This window comes from Alexandromys fortis, unplaced genomic scaffold (genome assembly GCF_014885135.2).
Source record: "Alexandromys fortis isolate MF-2015 unplaced genomic scaffold, M_Fortis_MF-2015_v1.1 scaffold_1, whole genome shotgun sequence".
In the NCBI taxonomy this organism is placed as follows: Eukaryota; Metazoa; Chordata; class Mammalia; order Rodentia; family Cricetidae; genus Alexandromys; species Alexandromys fortis.
Genome location: NW_026067927.1, coordinates 14,535,714 through 14,559,681, shown reverse-complemented (window position 1 = coordinate 14,559,681; position 23,968 = coordinate 14,535,714). Strand labels below are relative to the sequence as shown.

At 45.4% G+C, this 23,968-nt stretch overlaps 1 protein-coding gene across 9 annotated transcripts in view; it reads left to right on the top strand.

Moving 5' to 3' along the window:
- Zfp1 (ZFP1 zinc finger protein) overlaps window positions 1–21,434 on the top strand; it is a 33,817-nt gene extending 12,383 nt beyond the window's left edge. For 3 of the 9 annotated variants that reach the window (XM_050143542.1, XM_050143540.1, XM_050143541.1), the window contains exons 2-5: window positions 9,917–9,971; window positions 11,598–11,812; window positions 13,435–13,561; window positions 17,225–21,432. In XM_050143542.1, the coding sequence (XP_049999499.1) occupies window positions 13,519–13,561; window positions 17,225–18,294 (1,113 nt within the window). In that variant the 5' untranslated portion in view covers window positions 9,917–9,971; window positions 11,598–11,812; window positions 13,435–13,518 and the 3' untranslated portion in view covers window positions 18,295–21,432. Of the gene's footprint in view, window positions 1–9,916; window positions 9,972–11,597; window positions 11,813–13,434; window positions 13,562–17,224 lie in introns of all 9 variants that reach the window. The other 6 variants (XM_050143539.1, XM_050143533.1, XM_050143538.1 and 3 more) reach the window with 4 other exon arrangements.
- Window positions 21,435–23,968: the final 2,534 nt, after the last annotated feature.

Sequence of the window (23,968 nt, the reverse complement as noted above, 5' to 3'; positions counted from 1 at the left end):
AAAGCTACATAGAAACCTTGTCTTGAAAATCAAAACAAAAACAAAACGAAAAGAGTTGTCTTTTTTAATCCTTACAAGTGAGTAATGGCTGCATTTGAGGTAGCATCAGTGCTGCTAGCAAGATGACGTCAGTTCCTTCGTTTCTTAGGGAGCTTTTGACCATTAGTTAATCCTTTATTCCCAAATGCTCACATGGGCCTGTAGTACCAAAGACTCACACATAGAGTCAGCTTAAATATTTACTGGCTGTCCTGGAACTCATCTGCCTGCCTCTACCTCCGGAGTGCTAGGATTAAAGGCCTGTACCACCACTGCCCAATACTTTGGCAGGTTTTTAAGGTGAGGTCAGGAGTGTCATAGCTGGGTGTGATGCTGTGTTAATCTTCAGTTGTTCAGCCAGTGGCGAACCTTTGTTTTTTTATTTTTGTTTGTTGGTTTTGGTTTTTTTTGTAGTAGTTTGTTTTATTTAAGACAGGGTTTCTCTGTGTAGTCCCGACTGTCCTGGAACTCACTCTGTAGACCAGTACCTTTATCTTTGGGGACTGTCCTTGTTGGGTCCGGGAGTCGCACAGAAGCAAGCTTTTTTCCAGAAAAAGAAAGGAAAAAATCACCATGGGGCACACAAAGCTTATCAGCTATAGCTCTGACCACAGCCAGAGATTGGGCTTTTGGAGCTGTGTGGTGGGGGCTGGTTTGGGGCCTCCTCTTACAGGAAAATTAAGCACAGGTGTGGGTCAGAGAGCTTTTGCAGCTTGAGGTCAGGCTTAAAGCCACACTAGATTTGCACAACTCCTGGTTGTAGGACATTAGAATGTTAAGTTAGCCTGTGGCTGACACAGCTGCTTTTCACTGTCCCTGAAGGAATGCAAGGCAGAGAGTAGAGTCACATAGGGAGACAGTTAAAATTAAGGGGATACAAGCAGAAGGCAACACTTAGAAGTTAACCTTTATCTGCAGTACCTGCCTATCTGGGAAGCTGGGAGGCAAGAGACAATTGTAAAATGTTTACCTCTGTGCACAGTGGCTGCCAGGGTGTCTGCTCTTAAGGCAGAAAGTGTTTGTTAAAGGTTAATAGTGGCTGACAGCTTTTTTTTTTTCACCCAAAATGTATGTGAGCTCACAACTTTATATTTCTGTATTCCAGGACTGGACCCTTTATTTCTGTATTCTATTCCTGGACATAGGTTTTGATGCTTCACTCTTAAGCCACTGGCCCAGGTGCTTCATAGACCTTTGGGATTGTTTTGGAGCAGAGTGGGAGAGTTTGGAACCTAGGGTTAGAGAAGTCCTAAGATGGTGTAAGCAGATCGAAGTGGGGCATTCTAGTTCAGAGGACCAGAATGCCCAGAGAAAGGGGGCTGGAGACATGATTCAGCAGATTAGAGCGCTTCCTGCTTTTGCTGAGAACCCAGCTTCAGTTTCTAGCAACCACGTTGGGTGGTTCCAGGGAATTCAACACCTGCTTCTGGCCTCTTCTGGTACCCACACTCAGAGCATGTACTCATAGACATATACACATATGCAAAAATAAAAATAAATCCTTAAGAAAGAGAGATAAAGGCAGAGAAACATAGATAATGAAGGCCTTTGGCTAATGAGGTTTCAGAGGGAGGCAAGGACTTCTCTGAAATGGGGCCAGAGGCCATTTATGTCATATTCTGGCCAAGAACTGGGCTGCTTTCTGTCTATATACTGAGAATTTGAGTGAGGCTGAATTCAACAGTAATGGACTATTTTGTTTGGTGGAGGTTGTCTGAAGACAGGATGGGGGCAGAAGAGGTGGCTTAGTGATTAAGACACTGGATGCTATTCCAGAGCACCTGGATTCAATTCCTAGTCTTGTCTTCTGGATGACATTCAGACTATAGCGAGGTTATTGCTCGCTGTTCTTATCCCAGTGAGAGAGAGCAAAAAGATAGCAAAACTGTGTAATTTGCTGGGGAAAGGAGGGGGCTTAAAGTTGTAGGCTACAAAGCAAACGCTGAGATATAGCTGCAGTTGTTAGAGATAAGGGAGACCTGTTCTGCACCGAGATAGTAGGAACAGTGCTCTAGGGGCAAAGTGCCCCCCCCCCTTGCGAAGGTTCCAGCTTGGAACAAAAGAGAGCCTAAACTGGGGGTGCCACTGAAGGAGTCCTCTGTCTGAAAATCACTACCTGGGGAGGTGTTTCTTCCAGGTAAGCTTGGAAGGCAGACAGGATGGCACAAGAATGGCTTGAGGGGGCCAAGCTACGTCTCCAGCAGGAAGCAGGTTTTGGCATCACGGAATAGGTGTGATAGAGGAAGGCTCACGGAGGCTGTGACAAGTCTGGAAGACTTCTGAGGCCAAGCAGTGTGGCCATTGTGGGAAGTTAGGAAGGTTGTCAGGTCCACAGGAAACTCCCAATTCCCCAAACTCCAGAAAGTCCAAATAGCCAAAAAAATAAAAATAAAAAAAAAATAAGCAGAAGGAACATAAGACTAGTCAGTGTAACAGCCCTGGCTGTTCTGGAACTCACTCTGTAGAGCAGGCTGGCCTCGAAATCAGAGATCTGCTTGCCTCTGCCTCTGAGTGCTGGGATTAAAGGTGTGCGCCACCACTGCCTGGCTCACTTACACTTTTGGACAGTGTTGGAACTGTTAAAGACAACAGGTACTTCTGAGGTTAGACTGCATGAATGCATTTTGCATCTTGAGATGGCCATGAGCCGATAAGAACAAGAGGTGGAAACTGGGGCTTAAAGTAGTATGTTTGTTGGGTTGACAAGTGGGAGACTGATCACTAGATAGGGTTTAGAATTGCCTGGAAGAACCTCTAGGCATGTCTGTGAGAAGTTTCTATATTGACTTAGTTGAGTGGAAAGACTCACCCATGGCCAGGGACCCAGGACTGAGTAAAAAGGAGAAAGAAGTCAGCGTGTGCCACTGTTCTCTGACAGTGGGCCCAGTGTCATCAGTGACCTCATGCTGCGGCCGCTGTGACTCCTCTGTCACGATGGACTGTACTCAAAGCCCCTTCCGCAAGCTGCTTTTGTCTGGGCCTTAGTCCCAGCAATGAGAAGAGCAGCCAGTACACTTGCCTTTCCCAGAAAATGTTGACATTGTCTCTCAGCTTGAAGAAAGGCAGTGAGGTGGCTGTCAACTCTGTCTGCCAAAACTCAGGTTTCTGGTGTTAGAGCAAAACCAAGATTCTGTACTTGTGAGAAGGCATCAGGGCCTGGCAGGAGGAGACCTTATAACTGGTCTTGTGACCATCCCTCAACCTTGGGTCCTTTTGCTTAATTCCAGCTAGAAATTAGGAAGAGGCCAGTACCATCGTCCAAAGTAGTCTTCGTGGGGCTTATGTTGGAGCTTCCGGAGAGAGCACGTGGAAGGCTCTTTGGGTTGTTCTCTCAGAAAGCGATGAGTTAAAACTCGGCTGTTTTGGACAGGGCGGGGTTTCTGCACGAATATTGTTATTGAGACAGCAAACCCAGGCTAGCTCACACCAGCCTAGATGGAACTTACTTTGTACACTGCTCTTACCTGGATAGAAATTACCTGTAGCGCAGGCTGGCCTTGAACTCAGGGCAATGGTCCTCCCTCAGCCTTCCAACTGCTGGGATTGTAGGTGTGAATAACCACCCCAGCTTTCATGAATGCACAGCCAGGTGGTCTGCTCTGAGCGCTGGCTATTGGCACGCCCACCAGGAAGCTTATATATAGGTCAGGAGCAGACAGTCTGCTCGGAAAAGCTTCAGGGAGGGGAAGTCCCTTTTCGGGCTTTGAAGGGAGTGGGTACAGGGCTACAGTAGGAGGCATGTGCAGCTAAACCTTGCTTCTCGTTAGAACCAGAAAATACAGATGGAGAATCAGGCCTGCCTTACTGCCTCATATCAGATCATAAAAACCTTCATAATACCAGGCTTTCCCATGGTCCTTGTCACTTGTTTCCTTGTGAGGGTCACCCTCCTCGGTTCCAGGAAGTTTGCACTACACTAGGTTTCCACGTTGTCCCCTCAGTGCCCACTTATTCCAGTCATCATTGCCTGTGCTTCCCTCCCTCACATGAGCTCTCCTGTTCTCATCCCCTCCCACCCATTCCACCTGCAAATCTATTTCCCCTTCCCTTCCCAGGGAGACCATGAGTTCCCCCTAGAGCCCTCCTTGTTACTAAGCGTCTCTGGCTCTGTGGATTGCCGTGTGGTTACCCTTTACAGCTAATTTCCACCTGTGAGTGAGTACATATCATTTGTCTTTCTGGTCTGGGTTGCCTTGCTCAGGATGATTTTTTTTTTCTAGTTCATCCATTTGCCTGCAGATTTCATGGTGCCATTTTTTTCTAACAGATGAGTAATATTCCAGTGTATAAATATACATTTTCTTTATTCTTCAGTTGAGGGACATCGATGTGGTTTCCAGTTTCTGGATATTATGAATAAAGCTGCTATGAACATAGTTGAGCAAGCCTCTTTGTGGTAGGATGCCGCATCTTTTGGGCATATATATACCCAAAAGTGGTATAGCTGGGTCTTGAGATTGATTTCCAATTTTCTGAGGAACCACTATATTGAGTTCCATCGTGGTTGTACAAGTTTGCATTCCCACCATAAGTGGAGGAGTGTTTCCCTGAAGTGTTGTTGTTGTTGAAGTGTTCCATACCTGCACCAGCTTGAGCTATTGCTTGTTTTTTGTTTGTTTTGTTTTTGTTTGTTTTTTGTTTTGTTTTGTTTTTTTTAAGACAGGGTTTCTCTGTTGCTTTGGAGCATGTCCTGGAACTAGCTCTTGTAGACCAAATTGGCCTCAAACTCACAGAGATCTGCCTGCCTTTGCCTCCTGAGTGCTGGGATTAAAGCGTGTGCCACAACTGCCTGGCTCACTTGTGTTTTTGATCCTAGCCATTCTGACAGGGAATCTCAAAGTAGTTTTGATTTACATTACCCTGATGACTCAGGGTGTTAAACATTTCTTTAAGTGTTTCTCAGCCATTTGAGATTCCGCTACTGAGAATTCTGTTTGGATCTGTACCACATCTTTTAATTGGATTGTTTGGTTTGTTGATATCTGGTTTCTTGAGTTTTTTTTTATATATATATTTTGGATATTAGTCCTCTGTTGGATGTGGAGTTGGTAAAAATCTTTTCCCATTTTGTAGGCTGCTATTTTGTCCTATTGACAGTACCCTTTGACTTACAGAAGCTTTTCTGTCTCATGAGGTCCCATTTATTGTCAGTCTTGGTGCCTATACTACTGGTATTTTGTGTAGGAAGTTGTCTCGTATGCCGATGTATTCAAGGCTACTCCCTACTTTCTCTATTAATAATCGGGTTCAGTGTGTCTAGTTTTATGTTGAAGTCTTTGATCCACTTGGACTTGAGTTTTATGCAGGGTAATAGATATGGATTTATTTGCATTCTTGTACAAGCTGACATCCAGTTAGATCAGCAGCATTTGTTGAGATGTTTTCTTTTTCTATTGTGTATTTCTGGTTTCTTTATCAGAAGTCAGGTGTCCATATATGTGTGGATTTATGTCTGGGTCTTTGATCCAATTCCACTGACCTGTTTTTATGTCAATACAATGTGGTTTTTCTATTACTCTGTAGTAGAGCTTGAAGTCAAGGATGCTGATAACCTCCAGAAGTTCCTTTATTGTTCAAGATTGTTTTAGCTACCCCGGGTTTTTTGCTTTTCCATATGAAGTTGAGTATTGTCCTTTCAAAGTCTATAAAGAATTGTGTTAGAGTTCTGATGGGAATTGCATTGAATCTGTAGATTGCTTTTGGAAAAATGACCATTTTTACTTGCTTGATTAGAATTACCAGTATTTTATATTGTTTGTGGCATTTGTGAAGGGTGTTGTTTTCCTGATTTCTCAGTCTATTTGTCATTGTTAATCTTTTATCCAGCCAAATCACTCAAGATGTTTATCAGCTGAAGGAGTTCCCTGGTAGAATTTTGGGGTCACTTATGTATATTATCACATCATCTGCAAATAAATGATACTTTGGCTTCCTTTCTGATTTGTATTCCCTTCATCTCCTTCTTATTGTTCCAGCTAGAACTTCAAATACTATTTGAGTAGATATGGAGAGTCTTGTCTTGTTTCTGATTTAAGTGGAATTGCTTTGAGTTTCCATTTAGTTTGATGTTGGCTGTTGGCTTGCTGTATATTGCCTTTATTATGTTTAGGTATGTCCCTTGTATCCCTGCTCTCTCCAAGGCTTTTATCATGAAGGGATGTTGGATTTTTGTCAAAGATTTTTTTCAGCATCTAATGAGATGATCATGTGGTTTTTTTTCTTTTAATTTGTTTATATGGTGGATTACATTGATGTATTTTCTTATCTTGAACAATCCCTGTATCTGTGGGATGATGCCTATAGGTTTGGGTATACTATGTAATAATTTTCATTGTACTCTAAGAAATCTTTCATTTTTTTATTTCTGCCGTGACCCAGTAGTCACTAGGTAGAGTTCAGTTTTCCATAAATTTGTAGGCTTTCCCTCCTTTCTGTCATCGTTGAAACAGAGCTTTAATCCATGGTGGTCTGATAGGATGTAAGGGGTTATGTCTGTTTTCTTGTATCTGTTGAGGTTTGCTTTGTAACAAAGTATGTGGTCAGCTTGGGAGGAAGTTCATGAGGTGCTGAGAAGAAGGTGTATTCTTTTGTGTTTGGGTAGAATGTTCTATAGATACCCATTAGGTCCATCTCTTGTATTCTGTTGGTGATGCTTGCATCTGTAGTTCCTGTTCACTTACCCAGATTTTCCATTTCTGGGATTCCTTCCGTTTATATTTTCTTTATTGGTTCTTTGTCCATTTTCATATCTTGAACACTTTTTTGTTTTTTTGAGACAGCTTCTCTGTAAACCACCCTGGCTGTCCTGGAACTCACTTTGTAGACCAGGCTGACCTCAAACGCACAGATATCCATCTCCTGCCTCTGCCTCCCAAGTGCTGGGATTAAAGGCATGACCACCACCGCCTGGCTACTTTCATTTGTTTCCTTCAACTGTTTGTTTTCCCTGGCTTTCATTTCCTCCAGTTTTTTGTTTGTCTTTTTCTCGATTTCATTAAGAGATTCACTCACTTCTTTAAGGACCCCTTTTCTTGTGCTTTGGCTGTGTTGGGATATTCAGGACTTGCTGTAGTAGAAAGTGGGCTCTGGTGGCGCCATATTGCCTTGGCTCTTGTGCTCTTATGCTGGCATCTGGGCATCTGATTGGTGGTAATTCTAGCTAGGTCTCAGTGCTGAATTCCGGGTTTGTCTTTGTTGGATATGGTTTGTTCCTTGGTTTCTGTTTTCTCTCTGGTCTTCTTGGCTTGTGTGGCCTGTGGTTGAGCAGGGGGTTTCCACCTGAGTTGAGGGCTAAACTGCTGGTGGCTGGTGTAGTCTCTTGTTGCGCAAAGGGTCTCTGCCTGAGTTGGGGGTAGGAGTTCTGGAAGCCTTCGTGGCTTCTGATCCAGCAGGGAGTGTCCATCTGAGTTGAGGGCTCGGATACGGTGTCGGGGAGGTGAGGGGGATAGGGAGGATGGCCTACCTGGTCTTCTGGCAGGTGTAGTCTGTGGGTAGACAGGGGCTGTGTGCCCAAGGGAACCAAGAGAAGGAAGAGATCCATGATCAGGCGGCCTCCTGATCTTCTGGCAGGCATGGCCTATAGCTTGGGCAGTCTACCTCTTTTTTTAAATATTAATTTTTGTTTTTATTTGTGTATATTTGTCTTGTATGTATTCTCCGTGTGTGTTGATGCCTGCAGAGGCCCAAAGAGAGCATCAGATCCCTTGGAGTTGGTATTCCTGGTGGTTGTGAATGTCTGGCATGGGTGATGGAAACTGAACTCTGGTCTTCTGGAAGAACAGGAAGTGCTCTTAACCTCTGAGTGTCTCTCCACCCCTCTATTTCTTTACGAATTAAATTTTTAAAAGTTTATGTGATAGATGTTTTGCCTGTGTGTATGTCTGTGCATCACGTGTGTGCCTGGTGCCTGAGGGACCTGGAAGAGGGTGTGCAGTTCCCCTAGAACTGGGCTTATAGGCAGTTGTGATCTGTCAGGTGGGGGGTAGGAATGGAACCCTGTGCCTAGGGAAGAGCAGTGAGCATTCTTTGCCATATCTCTAGCCCCCAAAGGAAAAAAGATTAATATATGCAGCAACTATAATAATGTGCTCTGGGTCATTCTAGATATTGGTAATTTGTGTTCTTTGTTACTTTTGGATTTTTTTGTGTGGTTGGGCAAGGTCTCGCTATATAGCCAAGCTGGCCTGGAACTTGTGGTCCTGCCTCAGCCTATCAAATGTTACCATCCCTCCACACCCAAGCTGTTTGTGTGTGTCCCCACTCCACCCCCACCCCCCCAGCCAGTTTGGTTAGTTTTATTGGTGTTCCTGATCTTTCCACATACCGGCTCTGGTTTCCTTGCGTTCTCCCTTGTTAGAGATTTACGATTTCTGCTCTTACATTTCTCGTTCCCATCCTTATGCTGGCTTTGGGTTAGTGCACTCTCGGTTTGGGTGGGAAGAGGGCTAGGAGTGACCTAAGGCCATTAAGACATTTTAATGCACATCAGGTATTGTATCTCATTCTTGCCACCCCAGCACTTGGGAGCCTGGGGCAGGAGGATCATGAATTTGAGGTTAGCCCGGGCCAGATGATGAGGCCTTATCTCAAAAAATAAAACAATCAGTTAGTAACTGAAGCTACTCTTTCTCAGATGTTTAAATGCTGTTTTCTTTGCTATTTAATTCCTTTGCAAGGGACTGTTTTAAGGATCCTTCCAAGGCCTCATGCATGCTAAGAATTTCTACCTTTGTTCCAGTTAGTGTTTTGTTACATGGCAGATGCCTGAGAGAAGCAGCTCAAAGGACGAAGGGTTTATTGTGGTTCCCGGTTTCAGTCAACGGTCCCTTGATTCCATCTCTTTAAATCTATGGTGACATTGAACATAATGGCAGAGGTTACTCACCTCTGCTTACTTCCTGGCAACTAGGAAGACAGGAAGGGACTGGAGACAGGTTTATCTCCCAGGGCATGCCCCACCTTCTGTTTCTACTGTTGCCACCGTGAGAGACCATTGGGGATTAGTCCACAGATGAAGGATTAATGTCAGTGATTGAACCCGGCAGCCGGGGGTTCACCTCGTAGCAAACCCTAACAGCCACTGAGCTGTATTCTTAAGTCCTTAAGTATTTTCCTTTTCACTTTGTCTTGTTTTTGACAGTTTCTCTGTGTATTCTTGGCTGTTCTGGGGCTCACACACTGCCTGCCTCCAGAGTGCTGCAATTAAAGGCATGTGCCATACCACTTGGAGTTTTTTTTTTTTTCTTCTAATTTCCATCTTTGCTGAGGTTCCCTATTTGTTCATTCATGTTTGCCTTTCACATTAAAGTCTGTGGTGTAGGCCTCACTGTTGGGACCATTAGGCGTCCTGGCCTCCAGCTGCTCTTCCCTGCTAGTGACCTTTACTTTCCTTCTGATTTGAGTTACTGAAAGCTGTGTCAAAGTTGTTTACCAGCTCTGCTTCATAAGCACGTGTTGCCTTGGCCTTGAGGATCAGAGGATGAGGTTTTCACCTGTTGGCCCACGTGACTGTTGGGTATACAAGCCTCCGTGGTGCTCTTGAATAAGGGGCTTCTTACCAGTGACTAGAGGGCCGAGGGCCGTGTCTCTCTGTGTTTCAACCTCCAGCCCCTTGCCCGAAGCTCTTGGAAGGTGTGGTAGCGCATAGAGCGCAGACAGCGATCGTAGTTGCTTTAAATTCCTTATCTAAGGCCTCAGGGATTGGGGCTTTTTTGTCTCTTGATGGTGGGATTCTCTCGTTGTGTTTAGCTGAACGACATTGCCAGCATGCTTTTTCTGAAGAGGGGTGCTACTTTCCCTGGGGTGTATATGCTTTCTAAACAACATTCTGGTTACCAGGCAGGTCAGATCCTTAATAACACGCTTCTTTTTCTTCCAGTTGTGCCTTTGTGCTTCAGTGCCTTTGCCAACCGCAGAAAATGATGGGGTCCCAGGTGAGTCCGCGGCTTATTGCTCACTTGGTGTTTCGTTTCGCTTTTGGAGCGTTATGTCTATGGAAAATGAAGTAGAAAGGATAAGGAGTTAGCTTTGGGACAGAAAGATGGCTCAGTGGATGAGAGCCCTTGCACAAGCAGGAGGACCTGAATTTGGATCGCAGTGGGCTCTGCCCCACACCAGTGTCTCTAGCACTATGAGGGTCAGAGAAAGGATTGCTGGGGCTTTCTGGAAGCCTAGCTCCAGATTCAGTGAAACAACCCCATCAATCCTTGCCATTCTGGGGTAAGGGGTCCCTTCTGTTTTGAGAAGGGTCAACCCTCAGACTCCCTATGTATTTAGAGTAGTGGTTCTCAGTCTCCTAATAATCTGACCCTTCAGCACAGTTCCTAATGTTGTGATGATTCCAACCATAAATCTTCATTGCCACTTCTTAGCTGTAATTTTGCTACTGTTAAGAATTGTAATGTAAATCTGTTTTCTGATAGTCTTGGTTAACAACCCTGTAAAAGGGCCCTTGGACTCCAAAGGGATCATTACTCACAGGTTGAGAACCTAACGGGAACCTTAAAAGCTCAGCTTCTAAGGATCCCTCTCAGGGTTCCAAAAAAAAAAAAAAAAAAAACCTCCACAATAAGTGAAAGGAACTAAAATCTGAGGGTTAAGAAATCTTCTTACAACACGTTCTTTCTATCCCGGTCTCATTATTCTCTCTCCTTTGTACTCTATTCTGTTCTCCTGACTGTAATTTCTTAGCTCTAAGTCTGTCTCAATCCTAATTTCAATTTCAATTCTCTGCTCTATTTTTCTTCATTTCCCTCCCTATCTCTGCTAATTTCTGGGACGCTTTTGCTCTAACTTACGTTCCCACTTCTGTCACCTCTCTTCATTCTTACCCAGCTGTAAAGACCCACAAAACCTTGCAGGCAGAGGTAGCCAGGCAGCTCACATAAACAGACAAGGGAAGTTTGTGGCCCTTGGTGCTTTAGCATTTTTGTCAAATGTTAGCAAACTTCAGTGTTAGCTCTTAAGCCTGAGGCACCAGTGAAGGCTTGTCTGCCTCTGGGCTGTGGGTAGAGGTTTATTTTTCCTGCGAGTAAGACACAAGCAGTAAATCTCCTAAAGTCATCAGTAAGCAGAGGTGAAGGTGAGATGAGGAGTTGGGAATCTTTTAATGCAAGGTTAGTTTTAGGTCGTTGCTTTTCTTATCTATAAGTGAGGTAAAACCAAGTCACGCTTATTTCTTCTATGTGAGCAGCTATGAATTAACAGCTGTGAGCAAGTAGTAATTCTGTGTCCTTGGATATCTGGGAATGCCTTGAATGGAATGCTTTTGCCTAAACCTTAAACGCTGACCCAGTGCCTGTCAATAAAGATAATTGCAGGAAGGCAGATCTGTGTTTACAGAGAGAGGAGCAAAGACCTGGCAGTGCAGAGCAGGTTCCTTGACTGTGACTGTCTTCACACATAGCTCAAATAGTGCTGAACTGTGGGAGATAAATCCCAAATTTGTAACAGAAAGGGAGTCAGCTACAGTGAAAAATCTATAGCAGAAAACAGCCACTTTATTTACAAAGCAGTAATCTCAAAAGCCCTGCATTGTGTTTTAAAACCTTCACCCAAAGCCCCTAGCTCTGATGAATCACTCGTGAAATGAGAGCGGGCTGTCTAATTACTGCAAGACTCCTCAGTTCATAGCAAGAACCCTGGTTTAGACGACGACATGCTCCCAGGTGTCCCCAGCCCAGGAAAGAGGACGTGTGGTGTGAGTGTGCACACCTGGGCTAAGAAATGCACCGTCTGCTCCCGTGATGCCATCTCAGCTGAACCCTTCTAGCAGGTAGATTTTTAAATTTAATTACATTTTTGTGTGCATAGGGTGGGGGTTGATGGGTTATGGCAGACTGTACAAGGTCAGTTTCTCCACCTTCTGGTGGAGAACTCAGATCTTCAGGCTTGAGTTAAGTACCTTTACCCAAGAAACCATCTCTAGCTCTTTTGTGTTCAGATTACATTAGCTAACATCAAGCAAGAAGAGCCAACTCCAGCATTGCTGGTGGCAGTATAAAGGGCAGTGTTCCTGTGAGCAGCGCATGGCACTCACTAGCAGTGCTTAGCTAAGCCGTGTCTAGAAAGTTTACTAGGAGACCCTTGTCTTAGTCTAGCTGTAGCTTTCCTAAAAGTTCACAGCAGCCCCATTTGGGGAAGCCATTGGCAATGGCAAGGTCATGAGAAACATAACACAGGCCTTAAACACTGCTGGTGCATCTGGCAGAATGCTCAGTATTTTTCCGCTTTGTTTACCACTTGACTGCCGGCTCTCAAGAATTAGTTTTAAAAGCAGACAGATTTGTAAGATGAATGGAGTACCCTCACCTGATCCAAGGCAGCACGGTGCAGGAGGGGGAGAGATGTCCTTAGTACATGTTCAAGACAAATCAGAGCAAGTGCATGGAAGACTCTGCATGTAGGCAGTCTGCCCTCACTTTAAAGTCTGGAACAGTGGCACAGGTATCTTGATGCTAGCCCTCAAAATGTCTGCTTCTGAGTTCCGGCCTGCACTAGAAACTGTCTGCTGTCATTAGAGAATTACTGCTGTTCTGCAAACTCTTCCCAGACATTGCCCTCGGCTCTCGCTTTGATTTGTCCCTTTCTATGACCTTTTAAATTACTGTTTTATTGGTGCTTTTTTTTCTGAGACAGGGTCTCTCTATGGCAGTGGTTCTCAACATGTGGGTTGGGACCCTTTGTGGGTAGCATATTGGATATTACATTACGATTTCCTAGTGGTGCATATTGGATATTTACATTATGATTTCCTAGTGGTGCATATTGGATATTCACTTATGATTTCATAGTGGTGCGTATTGGATATTTACATTATGATTTCATAGTGGTAGCAAATTAGTTATGATGTAGCAATGAAATAATTTTATGATCAGGGTCACCACAACCTGAGGAACTGTATTAAAGGGGTCTCAGCATTAGGAGATGCTGTGTCAGGTCCTGGCTGTCCAGGATGGCCCTAAACTCAGATCAGCCTGCCTCTGCTCTAGCTCCTGATGCTGGGATTAAGATGTACCCCTGCCTGCAGTGCATTTCTTAACCGTGTCTTGAGAAAGGGTGAGAAATACACTTTTCAAAACTTGTATTTTTGAAAGGTCTTTATTTCCCTCATTATTTGATGTAGACCTCTGCACCAATGTGGATTTGCCTCTTTCTAGCTTTTATTTTTGAGACTGTTTCTCACCATGTAGCCCTGGCTAGCTTAAAACTAAGATCTGCCTGCCTCTACCCCCAAATGCTGAGGCTGCAGGTGCACCACAACACCTGTCCTGAACAAAGGTTTTGGACACAGCACTGGCCAGTAGCACAGTTTGTGGCGAACTCTTACAATGTGGCAGGAGTTAGTTTTCATAGATCCTTTCTCTGTCTCCCAAAGCGAATCACGTGTCATTTCAGGGATCGGTTTCATTCACTGATGTAACTGTGGACTTCACCCAGGAGGAGTGGGAGCAGCTGGACCCCTCTCAGAGGATTCTGTACATGGATGTAATGCTGGAGAACTACAGCAACTTACTCTCAGTGGGTAAGGACGGTCTGGGAAACAAACCTGTAACCTGGGGGCTGGAGTTAGGATGGTCAGTTCAGACTTTACCAGGTGTAGATGGAGCTGCAGGCAGGCCTACTTTTCATCCTGCCTGGCTCCCGCATGGTTAGCTTAATGCCTGAAATAACAACAAACTGTATTCATATAAACACACTGCCTGGCCCATTATATCTAGCCTCTTCTTGGCTAACTCTCATATCTTGCTTAACCCATTTCTAATAATCTGTGTAGCACCACAAGGTGGTGTCTTACCGGGAAAGATTCAGCATGCCTGACCTGGCTGCTGGCTTCACCGCGTCTGACCCAGAGAGAGGCATGGCATCTGGCTCACTTCCCTTCTTCCCAGCATTCTGTTCTGTCTACTCCACCCACCTATGGGCTGGCCTATCAAATGGGCAAGGCAGTTTATTAACCAATGAAATCAACAAATAGACAGATGACCCTTCACCATCAACCAGGGGAGCTGTAGTTAGGATGGTCAGTTCAGACTGCACCAGGGGAGCTCTGAGTAGGAAAATAAAAAGCTAGGAGAAATGATGTCCCAGCTTTTGAACAGTTTGAGCACCTTTGAGATTTTTTTAAGACAGGTTCTCACTTATATGACCTTGGCTGGTCTTGAACTCAGAGATTACCTACCTCTAGCCCCTCCCACCCCAGTACTGGGCAAAGGTGTGTGGCCTGAGATAGAGTTTTTTGTTTTATTCAAGAAGGGGTTTCCCTGTGTAACAGCACTAGCTGTCCTGGAACTCAATTTGTAGACCAATGGTCTCAAATTCACAGAGATTGCCTACCTCTGCCTTCCAAGTGCTGGGATTAAAGGTGTGCCCCACCATGCCCAGTTAACCCCAGGATCTTGCTGTCTACTTGAGAGGTGTCCTCAGAAACTTGCAGAGTGATTATATGTGCAGGCTGTAAGAAATGCTCACTTTAGAGTCACCTTGTGGGGCTGGAGAGTTGACTTAGTGGTCAGCGGTATATACAGTATGCTCTTGCAGAGGACTCGAGTTTGGTTCCCATCGCCCATGCTCATAAGAACCTGAAACACCAGCTCCGGGGGATCTGAAGCTCTGGCTCTAATGGCACCTGTACACACCTGTACGCAGACCCCACATACAGACATTTAAAGAGATTCTTCTAGGACCAGTGAGACGGCTCAGGAGGCGAAGGTGCTTGCTTCCCTGCCAAGCCTGATGTCCTGAGTTTGATTCCTAGAGACCATATTGGTGAAGGGAGGGAACCATTCGGGGGTGGTTGTCCTTTGACCTCCACTCACGTGCCGTGGTAATGCATGTGTGTGCGCTCACACGTACCACACAAAAATAAAAGTAGAAATTGGGTATAGTGTGGCACACTTTTAATCCCGACACTAGGGAGGCAGAGGCAGGTAAATATCTGAGTTCAAGGCCAGCCTGGTTTACATAGAGAGTTCCAGACTAGCCAGGGCTACATAATGAAATGCTGTCTTCAAAAAAAGGGTGGTGGTGGGCTTCAGAGGTACTTTAGTGACGGGGAGTGCTAGCTGTCCTCCACCCAGTATGTGTTTATTCCTAGCATTTATGTGGAGGCTGAGGGCCTTCTGTAGTGTGAGATCTCTTCTGACCTCTGTGGGCACTGCAAACATAGCATGCAAGTAAAACATCCGTATACATAAAAATAAAAATTTTATGTATGGCTATTTTTGTCTGCGTACCATGCGTGTGCCTGGTGCCCTCAGAGGCTAGATAGAAGAGAGCCATGGAATCTCCTGGGACTAGAGTCAGAGATAGTTGTAAGCCACCATGTGGGTGCTGGGATTTGAACACAGGTCTTCTGAAACAATAGTCAGTGTTCTTAACCTCTGAACCTTTATCTAGTCTGATTAAAAAAAATTTTTAGGAGCTGGAGAGATGGCTCAGTGGTTAAGAGCACTGGCTGCTCTTCCAGAGGTCCTGAGTTCAATTCCCAGCAACTACATGGTAGCTCACAATCATTTGTTTTTTTTTTTTTTTTTTTTTTTTTTTTAGTTTTTCGAGACAGGGTTTCTCTGTGGCTTTGGAGCCTGTCCTGGCACTAGCTCTTGTAGACCAGGCTGGTCTCAAACTCACAGAGATCCGCCTGCCTCTGCCTCCCGAGTGCTGGGATTAAAGTCGTGCACCACCACCGCCCAGCCACAACTATCTGTAATGAGATCTGGCTCCCTCCTCTGGTGTGTGGGCATACATGGAGACAGAATTGTTGCATACATAATCTTTAAAAAAATGTTTTTAAGGCCCAGCTGTGGTGGCGCACGCCTTTAATCCCAGCACTCAGGAGGCAGAGGCAGGCGGATCTCTGTGAGTTTGAGACCAGCCTGGTCTACAAGAGCTAGTGCCAGGACAACTAGAACTGTTACACAGAGAAACCCTGTCTCAAACTCCCCCCCCAAAAAAAATAACTTATTAAAAATATTTTTAGGGTTGGGGAGATTATACAAGTGAATCCCAGAGCCCACAGAAATGCTGGGTGGTAGCTACCCTGTTCCATCCTTGGAATGGAGTGGAATATTAGCCACATCTGGGTTTGATTACCATCTGTAACTTCAGTTCCAGGGAATCTGACACCTTCCTAGCCTCCATGGGTACTCAGCACACACATGGTGCACAGCCATACATACAAGCAAAATACCCACACATACTGGGAAAATGTTATTTTGGAGCCAGTTGTTGCTGCCCTACCTGTAATAAAGAGTGCTGCAAATCCTAGGCAAGCCTGACCTACGTAACGGAGCCCAGTCTCGAAGGGTGAAAACCAGCAGGGGCGAGCAGAGACCAATGCTGGTGCCACTGTCTGCTGGAGCTGAAGCGCCAGTCACTGACTCTGCTCCCCATGACGTCACTGCCCATCTGCGTATTTTCTTGGTCTCCAGGCTGACTGTCCATTGTCCTCGAGGGTGCTATGAAATCCTTATCACAAAGCACTATCTTTACCATGGCCTTTTATGCCAACTTTTGTTTTTGTTTGTGTCATGGAGAGGAGGAATGCTGTTGAGACAGACTTTCTGTATAGCCCAGACTTGCCTTGGACTCAGGCTGGTCTTCTCAACCCAGCATCCTGGGTGTTAGGATTATGGATGAGAGCCACAATATCCAGCTTTGACCTCTGTTTTTATTTTTTTCTGCCCACCTTTTTGTTTCAAGTTTCTATCCATAGCCCTGGCTGTCCTGGAACTCACTTTGTAGACCAGGCTGGCCTCAGACTCACAGAGATGGGATCAGAGATGGTGACACCACTGCCCGGCTTTTTCTACTCAAAGGTCATTTTGTCATCAGGAAATACCACCCCTCCAATATATATTTATTTTCCTTTCCAAGCTTAAGAGATGAAAAATGTTTGTGTTGGATTTTTTTTAATGCTGAAAGACTGAGTCTGAACCCAGAGTTAGCTCTATGATGGGATCCCTTGTGGGTACTTCACACTCTAACAGAGAAGGCTTAAGAAAGTCCCTTTTAGCCGGGCGGTGGTGGCACATACCTTTAATCCCAGCATTTGGGAGGCAGAGGTAGGCGGATCTCTGAGTTCGAGGCCAGCCTGGTTTATAAGAGCTAGGCTCCAGGACAGGCTCCAAGCTCTACAGAGAAACTCTGTCTTGAAAAACAAAATTCCTTTCACTGTGTTTTGTCCTAGAAGTGTGGAGGGCCGATGACCAGGTGGAGAAGGACCCCAGGGACCCAGATGAACAGATGAAACCACGTATAACCCTCAAGAACCAACAACCAATTGAAGAAAGAGGAGGTCTTTTTGGAAAGACATTAACTCTGAACACGGACTTTGTTTCGTTAACACAAGTTCCCTATAAGTACGACTTACACGAAAAGACTTTGAAATGCAATTCCGACTTACTCAGCAGTGGAAGCTGTGTGAGGAGGAAGGGCGAGGAGCGCAGTGGGTTTGGGAAGCCACTTCTGTACCTGAAGCAAGAAAGGCCCCGTGCTGGAGTAGAGTACTCAGGATACAGCGGGCACGGGAAGGCTCTCAGCCATAAAGAAGTCGTCTTCAAACATCAGAAAATGAAGAGTCTGGTTCAGCCTTTTGTCTGCAACTACTGCGACAAAGCCTTCTCCTTCAAGTCGCTCCTCATTAGCCACAAGAGGATACACACGGGAGAAAAACCCTACGAGTGTAACGTGTGCAAGAAAACCTTCTCCCATAAGGCAAACCTCATCAAACACCAGAGAATTCATACCGGAGAGAAACCGTTTGAGTGTCCTGAGTGCGGAAAAGCGTTTACCCACCAGTCAAACCTTATTGTTCACCAGAGAGCGCATATGGAGAAGAAGCCGTATGAGTGTAGCGAGTGTGGAAAGACATTTGCTCAGAAGTTTGAACTCACCACACACCAGAGAATTCACACAGGAGAGCGACCCTATGAGTGCAACGAGTGTGCAAAAACCTTCTTTAAGAAGTCAAACCTCATCATACATCAGAAAATTCACACGGGGGAGAAACGCTATGAGTGCAGCGAGTGTGGAAAGTCGTTTATCCAGAACTCCCAGCTCATCATCCACATGAGAACTCACACTGGGGAGAAGCCCTACGAGTGTACTGAATGCGGCAAAACCTTTAGCCAGAGGTCAACGCTCAGACTGCATTTGAGAATCCACACGGGAGAAAAACCCTACGAATGTACTGAATGTGGGAAGGCCTTCAGCAGAAAGTCTCGGCTCAGCGTCCATCAGAGGGTCCACACAGGCTAGGTCCTGCGGCTCCAGTCAGATTATACCATGGACAGCCATCAAAGCAGAATTCTTCCATCGAGGGAGAAACCTTGATGAAGAATACTGAAGGAACTTGGGGGATTGTATTGAGATGCAAACTAACTCAAAAAAAAACTTAAGAGGAAAGGATACCATAAGAATATATTGAAAATTAGTATCCATATGTATTTCATACATGTATCTCCAGATCCAATTCTGAATAGATACACCCAGCTCTATTTCTAGGAGCTTTATTGATTTTTGTGCTGTTGGGACTCAGACCTAGGGTCTTGTCTGTGCTAGGCAGGTTTTTTTTAACCACTGATCTACATCCCCAGTCTACAGTGATCTTTTTAAAATTTTAAATTGAATATTCTAGGAGGAGAAATAAATTGTTTTAAATCTGTTAAGTTTAACACAGCTGCTGGAATTTGAAATTCTCATCTATGAAATTGCATCACAGTAAACAAGGTTTTCCATACTCAACATCACATATGCACCACAGAACCTTTCCAGCCCAGTGTGCATCCAAAAACCATGGGATGGACCTTCATGTAGCCAGCTCATACACGTTGGTGTGGCCCTTGTTAATGAGCTGTTGGTTTTAACCTGGTTCTGGGTTTGAAGATGTTCCAGAGCATTATTTATAGAAATAAGCAAAGGTGTGACATAATTGATCCAGAGAGTGGAAGAGGCAGCTGTGGACTCTGACTTGGCACCCGGTACAGAATTGTGCTGGGCAGGCATTTCCTCCTCTGCCATGCTCTTGTTCTTTCTCCCTGAGATGTTTACATACAAGTGCATGTCTGGCTCCAAAATACTGTGTACCCTGCCTTTTGGTGTTCAAGCACTTTATAAGAGTATTTTCTATTGCAATGACAAAACACCGTGACCACGGCAGCTGTAAAAGAAGGTATTTGAGGCTCACAGTTTCATGGTTAGAGTCCCATGGCCACTGGGAGAGGACGGGGTGTGGGAGCAGGCAGGCATGATGGAGCATAGCTTAGAGCTCACCTCTTGGGACACAAGTACAGGAGCAAGCTAACCAGGAGCCCACCTCCAGGGACACACCTCAGCATTACCAAATAGTTCCACCAACTGAGACCAGTATTCAAACCTGTGAACCTACAGAGGCCGTTCTCATTCAAACCACCAAAATGTTCGACATTTACAAATGTTGGCATTTACAAAGTTAGGGGTTTTTCCAGGTGCGATGCTCCATGCCTTTAATCCCATGGGAGGCAGAAGCAGGTGGTCTGAGCTGGAGACCAGTCTGGTCTACACAGTGAGAGACCCTGTCTGCAAACAAACGTTTTATAAGTTTGATTCCAAACCACACGCTCAGCTTTCTCACTGTGCATTAGAATTATAAATGGAAATCACAACTGGATTTTTGTGTTTAATAACTTGGCCTGTATGGGTGATTTTACCTGTATGTATTGTCTGTGCACTGTGTGCATGCAGTGCCTGTGGAGGCCTGGAGAAGGTATTGAATCCCCTGGAGTACTATGGGTACTGGGAATTGAAACCTGGGTCTTCTGAAAGAGCAGCCAGTGCTCTTAACTGCTAAGCCATCTCTCCAGCCCTTGGGTTTTTTTTTTTTTTTTTTTTTTGAAGATAGTTGATTCCGTCTTTTAAAATTAAGAAAAGAAATACATGCTGTGTGGTGGTGGCACACGCCCCAGCACTTGAGAGACAGAGAAGGCCTCTCTCCGAGTTCAAGGCCAGCCTGGTCTACAGAGCGAGTTTCAGGACAGGCTCCAGAGCTACAGAGAAACCCTGTCTCGAAAAGCCAAAAAAGAAAAGAAATACACACAGAATCTCTTCATACCAGGAAATTTATTTCTGGCAATCTGAAAATTAAGAGAAAAAAAAAAAAGATGCCAGTACTTAAGATTTTGTACTTAAGATTTGACCAAGTTATATTAATTTTGGGTTTTAAAAAAATCATTTAAAAATGAGTGAGGGACTGGAGAGATGACTCAGGTTAAGAGCACTGGCTGCTCTTTCAGAGGTCCTGAGTTTAATTCCCAGCAACCACATGGTGGCTCACAGCTATCTAGTATAAGATTTGGTGCCCTCTTCTAGCGTGAAGGCAGACATGCTAGAACACTGTATACATAATAAATCCTAAAAAAAATAAAAATGAGTGAATAAACCAGGCCTGGTGGCACACTCCTTTAGTCCCAGCACTCGGGAGTCAGAGACAGGTGGCTCTCTGTGAGTTTGAGGCCAGCCTGGTCTCCAAGGAGTTCTGGGATAACCAGGACTGTTACACAGAGAAACCGTGTCTCGAGAGAAAAAGTAAATAAATTACAGTAAAAAAAAAAAAATGGTATGACTGAATGACTCTTCATTGAAAAGTGTGTAGGAGCAAACTTCCAGATCATATGAGAATCTGCCAGTTTTTGCTTTTTCCAAATAAAGATCTAGCGACCTTCCAGCCGTGTTTGTGTGTGCCTCTCCCTCCCCACACTGGGATTAAAGGAAGGTGCCACGCTTTTGATGTGGGTGCTGGCGATCAAACTCCGTTTTCATGCTTTCATGGCTTGCACCTCTAAGCCACACCCCTAGTCCAGCATATTTCCTTCATGACCCGCCCCTTTGACCTGTCCATCTGGACACATTTTGGTCAGACGGAAGGCTCTCCTCGCCTGCCTTGGCTCTCCATTCTGATGCTTGGGTAACCAGCTAAGAGTCACCAATAATGGTGTGGCTGTCCCATTAAGGGGGGAGACAATCTAAGAACTTCTTAATGTCATTTAGCCAACAGCAAGTCCACGTTTGCATTCTCTGCGTCACTGTGTCCTCTGTCCTCCCTGTGACATGAGTCTGAATCTGTGCCTGCCCTGTAGGCGGTCTTGTGACTCTGTCCTTGTAGCTGTGTCTGTGTTCGTGTGTGCGTGTCCCTTATGCTTTTCTCTGTATTTGTGACCATCACAGAAAGCATTGCATGGGGAACGAGGGAGGGGAACTTCACAGACACTGTTAACCGTTTTCCAGCTCGCCCAGACAACAGTGTTTATAAAGCTGCGCTGAATGTGTGTAACGTTTATGGTGGATGTCCATCTTAGAGGACTGTCCAGCTCCTGTGTTGCTGCTTTCAGCAAATGATCGCTAAAACACATACGTATTCTTGTGGGCGGGGGGCATGGACTACATAATTTAAGGCTTACAGCTGGGCATCAGTTTAGGCTGTAAAAGGGAATGTCAATGGGAAATCCAAAGCGTGTAGAATTGTTACATTGTTCTCAAAGGCAGATTAAACAGGCTGGTACCCTATAGGATAACAGTTTTGTTTTTTTCTTTCTTATGAGACAGGGCTCTGTGCAGCCCTGACTGTCCTGAAACTCTGAAACTCACTCTGTAGACCAGGCTGGCCTCAAACTCCGAGATCCACTTACCGCTGCCTCCTGAGTGCTGGGATTAAAGGCCGGCTCTATCACCACCCGGTTCAAGGTGTGTTATTAACTGAAGGTCCAGCAAAAGTTCTTGTCTCCTAGAATATAAAAACAGATATTTTTTATCACAGTCCCTTGGCACACAACTGGAAGTCCTTTAAGACTGTGAGCGTAGACCATTGTTCACCAGGGCACAGCTGAGGGTTTCTTTGTAGATAACCTTATGTCCTGTTTACAATAAGAATGGCCCGCTGTGTCCTATAAGGTTGGGGACTGCTTTTCTTCTGGAAATCTTTCAGTCTTAGCGTGGACCGCAGCCGGCTGCAGATTTCCTGAGGTAATTGCGTTCCCTCCTCCCCTCTCCTTTTCCCGCATCCCAGCTTTCCCCACCATCCTTCAGAGTTTCAGTGCCAGTGTCTCTGTAGGGTCTGTGTGCTCTTCCCCTCCTGGCCAGACTTCCTGCTCCAAGGGACCCCCGGGAAAAGTCTCCCCATCTTCCCTCAGGGCCAGCTCAAGGCCAGGTTCCCTTGACATTTCTGCCAGGTCTGTTCTGTAATGGCCTGGAGCTGTCTAGGGCCTCAAGGGCCCTAATTGTCATAACTGTCAAAGCATGCAGCACCAAACACAGCTACTCATAAGTTCTTGCCCAAAGTCTGGGATACCTCCATTCCTGGACCCCAACTGAAACCAGCCCACCACACTCCCCTGAAGGACCCTAATACTTTCTTTAAAGGTCCCATTATTCTTTAACACCTGAAGTACAAAAGCCTCCCATTGATAAAGTCATGCCTGCTGGGCTGTTTTGTACAAAGTCCAGTGGCTCTTTATCAGATGGTCCCAGGTCTGATGGCCCTGACCCTTCCCCTACCTTTACATCTCTACACGCTTCCATGTGTGTTCCCATTCTTGCAAACTCTCAGTACCTATTTGCTCTTTAGGGCAGAACCCTCTACCCAGTTACTCAGCAGCTAACCTGGACCATCTTACTGCAGGGCGACCTTTTGCACAACCTTAGCATCCCTTTACAGTCCCCTGGGAGTAGCCTCCTTCAGTATTCAGATAACTCCAGCCAAGCCCACTCCACAGTGGAGAAACCAGCTGCCCGTGCCACATACAGGAGGGGGTGCCCAGGTCTGGTTGAAGCAAAGGAGACTGAGGGCAAATGGGAGGGGCCACCGATTTCTACTGCTGCAGGGTTTACTGTTTTGTCGAGACTGGCCTCAAAATCACACCTCTGCAACCATTTCCCAAGTGCATACTTTGTTATTGTTAGATACAGGGTCTAGCTCACTGTGTTAACCTGGCTGACCTCGAACTCACGGAGAGCCACCCGTTGCTGCCCCCCAGGGTGCTGGGTGGGATAAACAGTATTTATCATCTCCTGGGGAAAATAAGATCCTGACTCTACACACACCCCAGAGACTGACGAAAGCAAAGCTATTCTTAATACGCCATTGCTGGGATCTTTCTGGAATCAGCACACTGACATCAACGAGAGCGAAAGAGAGACATCACCAGTGGACCAAAGCCATGGTAGCTCCTGATAGGCCTTTTTATCAGGTCCAGCCCAGTTTATATTCTAAAACCTTAAAGTGGGGCAAGCTAGCAAGGGAGACTGGTCAGGTTGTTAAGGGCAACGAACCATTGGTTCAGCTATTTCTCAAGTCGGTTCTGATCCAGGTAGCAAGTGAGGTCATGCTTGGCAATCAGGACAAGCAGAGCTTTTGGTAAATCTCTGGATAAATCAATATCTAATAACTGGCGTGTGGGATGCCTGCCTGTTGACTTGGCACAAAATAGTTAAATCTCCTGACTTCTCTCATCCTCTCTTCTCATAGGCCTGGACTTCTTCCCCAAGTCCCCATCCTATTGGTTTAGAGTGCAAAGCCTTACCTAGTTAGTAATTCGAAGCTTGTAACGACCCCAGTTCAGTTTTAGAGACCAGCAGCAGCAGCAGCAGAGAGTTCTGAGACTCGCAGGTGACAGCGGCCAGCTTGGAAAGAGAGGGGCCCAGCGCCTGCTTCTGACTCGGATGAATTCTTAAGGACACTTCACGCTGAAAATGGACCATTAAAATCCTTTTTTAAGCCAGGCAATAGTGCCGCACACCTTTAATCTCAGCACTCGGGAGGCAGAGGCAGGTGGATCTCTGTTGAGTTCAAGGCCAGCCTGGTCTACAGAGTGAGTTCCAGGATAGCCAGGTCTATGCACATGCACACACACACAAGCGTGTCTTGAAAACAACAACATCCATTTTAAATTACATGTGAGGG